Source organism: Indicator indicator, chromosome 11 (assembly GCF_027791375.1).
Source record: "Indicator indicator isolate 239-I01 chromosome 11, UM_Iind_1.1, whole genome shotgun sequence".
Taxonomy (NCBI): domain Eukaryota; kingdom Metazoa; phylum Chordata; class Aves; order Piciformes; family Indicatoridae; genus Indicator; species Indicator indicator.
This window is the reverse complement of record NC_072020.1, coordinates 196264-204924: the sequence shown is the minus strand read 5'-3', so window position 1 is coordinate 204924 and position 8661 is coordinate 196264. Positions and strand designations below refer to the sequence as shown.

Genomic DNA, 8661 nt, shown 5'->3' with positions numbered 1-8661 from the left:
TGTTTTATCAGGACCTGCTACTTTAGTCAGGATACTGAGTCAAAGCTTTGTTAACAGCTAGGCAAGTTAATGACCGGGAGGACTGAAATCAGAGCTAAAGCACTAAGGCCTAATGGCTCTTGCTCACTATCCACCCTTGAAACATAGCAGGTAAGCCCTGGCCAGTAGCTTAATTGGCATCTCCTTGTCTGGGATGCCCTGGGATGGTTATCTCCAGCAACAGCAACTTATCTTGACATCAGAACAAATCTAGGACTTCTGAAATGTTGTGTTACTTAAAAATATAAAAATCAGTTCTAAAAGGGCTAGTAGCAAAGTCTGCTGTGCTAAAGAGGAAACCCAGGAGTACAGTTTCTTAGTATTCACATGCAGATGTACACGTGTGTCTACACAGACATAAAGAAAATAGGCTATGGATTTGTCTGGGCATTTCAGCTGCTTTTGCTCTCATGTTCTCTGCTGGGCTTCACAAAAACAGGCTGATCAAAACTGCAGTGTTCCCACCTGCACTTTGACAAACCAGTATCTCTAGAAGCAACAGGCCACCTGGGGGAGGGAAGTGCCTGAACGTTTTAAGCCACAGGGTCTATGTGGGATACACACAGAGGAGTAGGAGCCATTCTGTGGTAGGGACTGAAAGCTCAAGTCAGGGGGAATCTGTGGTTTTACTCTTTCCACTTACTAGAAATACAAGTCAGGGAACAAAACAGAAGCCCAACCTCCATGTGAGATTCTCATGTCAGCCCTAAAGGAAGACTGTGAAAATGGTCTGAGGGATATGTAGTCCTTTTCTTGAGAATAATTACTGCAAAGGAAAATGGGGCTTCCAAATTCAACATCCTGTGCACGTTTGCCTTTGCCTGAGTCTAAGGCTGCAGAGGGGATGATTTTTACTGTAGAACCTACCAGAAGATGGAGCAGACTGGGTAACAGGATATGTTCTTCCAGTCACTGAGACCAGATTAAGTTTTAAAATGCAGCAGTGATCACTGGGACTCATGCAGCCCTTTCAATCTGCTACAAGGGTGCCTATTACGAGTGTTCAGCTGCATATAGACATGTATTGGGAAAAATGAACCCTGAAAAGACTCCTCCATCCAGATCCTTGCTGGAGCAAAGATCAATCCACAGATACAAGCAGGTCTTTCATGACAGCCCTCCTTGAGGTACTTAGGTGTCTGTTGGAAGAGAGGAATCACTGAGAATCACTAAGCCAGCAGTCCCAATTCTTGTCTGCTTTTCCAGACAGCATCGTTGTGGGTATGTGTTTCTTTTCCCATATGTACAATTCCTCTTCTATTATTATTCTGACTTTTGCTTTTTTGTTTCTGTTGCTTGATGAATAAGAATGGTAAGTTAAAGAATTGCCTTAGGCTGTCAAAAAAAAATCCTAATAAAATGTTGTTTATTTGAAGTTTTTCTGACTGCTGCATATTGATCTCACTCTAATAAGGAATCACTTTTTTTTTGCTAGAAACTTGCTCTTTGATGTTCTGATTTTTATAGCTTGTCACAATGTTGCAGCATTTTTGAAAGTATCTTTTTATAGAGTAAATTGCAGAGAAGTAATGTGTGCTTGTTTGCAGGTGGTATTTAAAAATAAACCAAACAAACAAATGTATAACAAACCAAATTAAACAAAACAAAACAGAAGAACAGAGAGTTACTATTACTATTTCTCAGTAGTCCTTTCTATCTCGAGCAGAATGGATGCCCTCTGCAGGTAACTCTTTTCAGATGAGGTTTTTGCATGTGTGCGTTCTTTTATTTCCAAGTGTAACAGTCTTGGCAGGATTGAGCAGCACTATTTGGTGTTCTTTGAAGAATCTTCTTTAAAAGCAAAAAGGTAACTATCAAGTTGTACTCTGTAGTAGCCTGCCACTTGAGCTAGTAGAGAATGGAGGTAGAAGGGAAAGAGGTGCACCTTGAATGCTACTGAGCTCTCTTGCTTGCCTTAAAGAGGTCATTGTATATTCCACCTTTTTTCTTTTCAGTCAGTCACGTTTATGCAGGTTTCAGAGAGCAATGCCAGCAAACTTGCTGGCAGCAATTATGTGTAAAGGTATGAGCAGAACCCAACTACAACTTTAACCTGAATGTGTGTTTTCTCTTCTCTCTCTCCCACTGCTGCAGTGACCACTTCTTAGCTGAGCACAACACTTCATCTCATCCCAAAATGCTTTTCTGGCACAGCCAGACTGAACATTATCACCATCACCAATATCCCAACAGTAACAGCAGCTACCTACGGTAAGAAAAGAACAGAGCTGATCTTTGATAACAATTGTAATGTTCTAATACACAAGAATACAAACTCTGTAGGCTTTGCATTTAATTCACAAGGTGAAGCCTTCAAGCAGAGTTGGTGCCATAGACCCTTTGAGAATAGTTTGAGCAGTTCAGTCAACATAGTGGAGATTTGCTTTACTATAGCTCCACAATTTTTACAAACCATGCCACCATGTGTGTGTGCTAGTCACTGGCAGGAATGTTTTACTGGTTAGAATAATGTTCACAGATGTGTTAACTTTTTGTTTCCTTTCCAAATTACTTTTGCAATCTGTAGCTAATACTCTGTTTATGTGATGCAATACAGATTTACAAATACCTTGATGTTTCATATTCTCCATTATCTGCTGAAGCTCAGCTGATCTGCAGGATCAGGAGTATGGGCTGCTTGCACTATCAATCCCGGCACAGTGGCTAAATGCCTTGCATTGAAATTCTGATGCAGTATGTAGCTTATTGCATCAGCCGATTCCTGTAAGTTATGGACCCAATTTGCCTTTTCATGACTGAAGTATTATTTGTGTCCAGTATTCAGAATTGTATTATAGTTAAAAAATATTATGCTTTGGTAAGAGCTAGGCCTACAAATTCCAGATAATCTAGATGTTAACTGAGCTTCAACTTATAGTGTGGTTCACTCTTTAGCTTATTACATTTTGGCTAAATACTACATATGTGAACATGATAGTGTCTGATTACCTACCTTGACATGGTAAAATCTCACACCTATTGCTGTACCACAGCATTACTGCTGCTCCTACAGAGTTGTGGAGTAGCATGTTCTTGTAAGAAATGTTCATGGTTTAGGTTAAAACACAAACAAGATGAACGAACAAAACTATTTGAGGTTATAGTTGGGTTCCAAAGTGTGAAACTGCAGTGGAGTTGTAGAAATCAATCCATTACATCCATCAGTTCTGTCAGTGAATGGGTGCTGGAGTTCCTTTACGTAATCCTGTTTAGAAGTGACATATACGGTTCCCAATGCAAATGGAGCCAAAGAGCAAAGGAAGGTGAGGATGTCCTTTCACACCTCCCTTCTGTTATAAATAATCCTCACACACTTTACAATTTTAAGAATGAGGATATTTTATTTTTGAGTAAAATAAGTAAAAGCAGCGCTGGGCATCTGGGGAGGGGGAGTGGTTCTCCTGCCCCTCCTCCGAGACACACTGACCAGACCCTGGGGCCCCTTTTTATGGTGTGTGAATTTCGCACCATTAGCAGTTTCTTATCAGTTCCTTATCAGTTCATTTTTATTGCTCATTCAGATGTATCCAATCGGGTCTTTTACAATGAAAGCTGATGGTCTTGCTCAGATGTCCCCCTTCTGATCCTGGTCTTTGCACATGCTCAGTTAATACATCACGTAGTACTATATGTTATTCATCCTTGTGCCTGGTACCGCTACCTAGCTTGGCACAAACCAGTCAAGATAAGATATAGGGGTTATGTCATAGGGCCCTGATGCTATACAGAGCAGTAGATTGTAACTAAACCTCTACAAAAACAAGCATTCTTTTTTACATTTTAAGCTCACCACTATATAATTAGCAAATAACTCTTTTCTTACTTATTACACCTTCCTCAGCCTCTGTTCAGCCCAGAGGAAGTGTGGCACCTCCTGATTTTTCTCAGGACCCATTTTTACCGCATCCTTATCTTTCTTCATTACTTCTATTTGCTTGTTTCCCCACCCTTATGTAAGTCTGTCTGAAGGTACTCTTCCTACACACTTCTGAACACCTGCCTTTAGGTTGGGATGGCAGGACACAGCTGTTTTTGGTACTTGGGGAAAACCTTTTTGTGGCCTTTCAATACTTAAAGGGAGCCTATATGAAAGTTTGAAATAATCTATTTTAGCAGAGTCTGTTGCAGTTGGACAAGGGGAGGTTTAGGTAGAAGGAAGGATTTTTTTTTTACACTGAGGTTGTGCAGAGAGGTGTAGTAGAAACACCCTCCCTGGAACCATTTTCTACATGAAGACGTCCCCTCTCACTGCAGATTGGGGTGGGCCCGGCTTTCCTGTATTTTATAAACTGCAAGATAGGGGACCACCCTTTCCCTAAGGGCTGTGTACAGCAATAGCCCACAAGGGCAAGAACCACAAGCAGCTGTCCCAGACCAGATCTGAGGTCAGGTGAAGAAACCGGACCTTTATCAGTCCCAACCCAGCCCCGCCCCTGCCAGCCGACGGTCGGAGACGAAATTGCGTCATGACGTCACTTTCTGTCCGCTTTCCGCTTCCGGGGAGGGCGCTCCCAGCATGCCACGAGGCCGGGGCAGGAAGGAAGCGCACCGCTGCAGTGCACGCTGGGCCCTGGTACCCCCTGACGTCACCTCGCGTGAGGAAATACCCGCTCATTGGCTTGCCTCTCCCCATACTCCTCCCCGCCTTCCTCTGATTGGATCCTGTGGCAGCGAGCAGCCAATCGGCGACCCAGAGCGCGGGAAGGCACTGCCCCGGCAGCCGCTTGGGGGTGGAAGTAGTCGCCATGTTGGCGTGAGCGGAGTTACAGCCCCGCGAGGCGAGCGGCGGCGGCTCCTCGCGGGTGTCCACGCTGCTGTTGCTTGCCGCCGCAGCCTCCCCCGCCCTGTGAATGATGCGGTGGGAGGCGCCGCTGGGTTGGGTCGGAGCTCGGGCGGTGGCAGAAGCAGCGGCGGCCGTGGGCAGCGTCCAGTCGGGGGCGGCGGGAAAGGGCGCAGCAGAAGAGGAGGAGGAGGAGGTGGCCGCCCGATCCCCAGCCCCCCACAGCGGCCGGGCGAGTGCAGGATGCTGAGAGGGACCCCGCGCCCTAGTCACCCCGTGGGGAAAGGGCCCCCCAAGGGCTGAACGCGGACTTCCCCTTTCCCATACCCTATACGCATTTTTTTCCCCTCCCTCCTCCTGCCCTTCACTCTATCCCGGCGCCGCCGGAGGCAGTCGGCGGCTCCGGGGCCGAGCAGCTCCTCCCCGTCCGGCTCCTCCCGCGGCGTCGCGGGAGCGCGGGGGGCGGTGGAATATGGCGTGGGTGCTGAAGATGGATGAAGTGATCGAGTCTGGGCTGGTGCACGATTTCGACGCCAGCCTCTCTGGTATCGGGCAGGAGCTGGGAGCTGGTGCCTACAGCATGAGGTAACTAAGCCGGAGGGGGGTGGTATCGCGTCCGATCGGCCTGGAGTTTTTTTCTTTTTTTTTTTTAATCCTTCCGGTTTCCCAAGGCTTTTCCCGAGAAGCGAGCGTGTGGCGGAGGCCGCCTCGCTCTCTCCTGAGCGTCGATCTTCCCTAGTACGGCTCCACATGGCTTGAGGGAGTTGCTCCCGCGAGTCCCCCGCCCTGCCCGCTCTTGCTGCTGGCAAATAGCCTCCTGAAAGGGCGTGCAGCACCTTGGGCTGGGGTGCCTTCACACTGCGCATACCATCTACCCTAAAAATCATATGTTTTTCTGGTTCTTAGTTGTTTAACTAGATAACATGTCTCAAGAAGGTGGTCATCCTCGGTTTGGCGAACATAATTGTTTCATAAGAAACGGTGATTGTTTTAACGTTTAAAATACGTTATTTCTCGATCAAGTAAAATTGGTGGTATTTAATGGGGTAGTAGCATGGTTGTACTTTATTCAGCCTGTTTATTTTTTCATATTTCGGTGTAGCATTTAGTGACTTGTTTTTGTTTATTTGTTTGGGGGTTTGTTGTTTTCTTACTATGTAGCTTCGGTTCTTAATCAGCTTGGCAGTTTCTTTATCTTTTGATTGTTCTCCAGGTTTTGTGGTAAAGTGTTTAAGTAGCGTTTGAGTGTGCTTTTGGAAAGTTAAGATAAAACTGTATTTGTTTGAAGTAAGTCTTTTATCTCAGTTGTGGATTTTTGAGTGACTTTTTAGCATGAAAAAGAGAAGCTGCTTTGGAGCCACTGTGAGGCAGTTTCCAGCAGGATTAGTATTTTGAGAGTCTGGACAAGTGAAACCCTACTGTTTGATAGTTTTGATGGCCTAGCCTGTAAGGCGGATGCATTCATTGTCAAGGCTACCTGGAATTTGGAGGGCATCACTCAGTTTCTGGTTATCTTTTCCTCATGCAAACACCAATGGATAGTGCATGTTTGTGTTCAGGAGCTGTTCTTCCTTCTCTGTGATAATTTAGCTCTTGATAGGGACTTTTTATAGTAACTCTTGAGCTTTGACTGTGATGGCTTAAAGATTTCCCTTTCTTTTTGTGGACCTCATTTCTCCTCCTAGTAATGCACATTGTCTAGTTTGTTAAAGCTTCAAGAATTTTATTTTTTCCTGATAATATCTATAGAAAAGATTCTGTCTTTGCTAGTAATGTCCTTTTATGGTGGGCAGCAATCCTAAGTGTTTTTTCAGTTACAGTAGTTGGACCTTTAAAAGTTCCTTCCAACCCAAACCATTCAATGGTCTGCATACCTCTCTATTAGATTTTGAATTGCCACAGAGTTATAGTGTTAAAAATAGCTCTAAGGAATTAGTATTCTAAAGCAAAGGTAAACAACAGTCTTAAGTTTTGTTGCATGCTTTGTGATAGGATGCAAGTATTTTTGGAACACATACTAATATTGTAACTTTGATCACATAGTTAAAGGGATCACCTAATTGCGATTAGCGTTGGCTGGTTTCAGAGTAATTTCAGCAAGCTATGTATTACATGTATTGCTTAAATTTCTACTTTAGGGAAATCGTTGCTTGATAAGTGATGTGAGAAGGGAAAACAAAAGTGACATAGCATGAGGAGTGAAGATACTGCTCTGTCACTCTTCTGTGTGCCATTAAAAGCTACTTCCTTGTCACTCCTTTCAAAAAAATGATAGAAGAAAAAAAAAACACTGTCCAGAGAAGAATGATGGGAGATTTCCCCAAGCTAAATGCTGCTGTGTGTTGTTAGGGAGGCCTGCAGATAATCCTTTCACCTGTTAGGGTTGTATATAACATAGTTGATGCTTCCTTGAGCTGATGATCAGTTGGTGCCCTGAAGTAGAAGCATTACTCCTCTCTTTATTCATGTGAGCAGAATTGCTCATGCCTGTTGACCTGTAACTGGAGTGTTTTTTAAAAAGAAGCTGCCTGGACAAAATGTCTCTGCAGATTCAAATGGTTTTAAAAAAAAATTCCTTAAAATATTCAAAGTCAGTTTTTCCAGTTGCTGTTCTAATGTCTTCTTATGCCATAAGAAACTGCCTATAAACACAAAATTCAGTTCAATTGATGATAATTATTGATGTATTAAGTATCTGGCCCATGCTGGAAACCTGTATCAAAACATAGTACCTTTAGTGACTGAGAGATTTGACTATTGTTGTTCAGTTGGTAAGGATACCATTGTGTAGATTTAAGACTCTCACAGTGTTTTCTTGCAAATCCATCACAATATCCCCTGTAACACAGCAAGAAACATGTAATTTTGGGAACCACCTGCCACTGCTATGAACTCAAAGAATGGAAGATGTTTGATTTAAAAGATACGTTTTTAGGAAATGTCTAACATTTCTCAGCAGAATTCAGCTTTTTGTAGCTTGAGGTAAATATTTGATTAATGAATTTGTTTAAGTTAAATGGGCATTAATACAAGGACAAGCACCTTAATAATCTGGTGTTGATGTGTAGTTAGGGAGCTTAGTGTATGGGTTTATTTAAATGCTTTCAATTCCATTGGTATTTGTAGTGCTAAAATTGAAGCCCATCATTGGGGAACTTGAGGATTATTTCAGGATTAGCTATTTTGGTATAGATTTCTGAATTAAAACCTGAAGGTCATTAAACTAAATTGAAAAAGGCAACTCTTGTTTCTGAAACAGGAAAACCTGTACAAAACCAAATCCAGATAATCCTCTGTTTTGGGAGAATCGAGTCAGCTTGACTCTGCTGCATCTCCCAAACACTTGGAGTGTCTGTGGAGAGTGGAGCTGGCTGCTGCCTTGGCTAAGGAAACAGAAACCTACTGCAGTCCATCTTGTTTCCTTAGGGTGCCGTGGAGAGGGATGGTGAGGGAACCTTGTGATCAACTCTTCTCCAAGGCTTTAGGCTGAACTAACTCCTAAGGTGGTCTCTTAGGTTTGGAAGACCACTCTGACAACTTACAGCTTTGTTTGCAGCTGATGAGAGGGAGAGTGATTTCTTCTAACAGGTATTGTGCACTGATGTTATTTTTAAGTTTCTGATGAACATGGTTGGGTCGTGGTAGTTACTGTCTTAACTTTATAGTTGCTGTGCAGGAAGACAAGAATGGAGTTACCTCATTCGGGCCCTGTTTTCATTGCAGCTGCTATTACTTTCTGACAGGCTAAAGGACTGTTTATGGCTCCTCTCATGCCTCCCACGCTTCAAAGGCTGTAGCTTATTATGTTGGTTTTTTGTCAGAGGAGTTTTTTGTTTGTTTGT

At 43.5% G+C, this 8661-nt stretch overlaps 1 protein-coding gene across 3 annotated transcripts in view; it reads left to right on the top strand.

Moving 5' to 3' along the window:
- Window positions 1-5291: 5291 nt before the first annotated feature.
- UBP1 (upstream binding protein 1) overlaps window positions 5292-8661 on the top strand; it is a 29569-nt gene continuing 26199 nt past the window's right edge. For all 3 annotated transcript variants that reach the window (XM_054385075.1, XM_054385074.1, XM_054385073.1), the window contains exon 1: window positions 5292-5404. In XM_054385075.1, coding sequence (XP_054241050.1) covers window positions 5292-5404 — 113 coding nt within the window. The remainder of the gene's footprint in view (window positions 5405-8661) is intronic.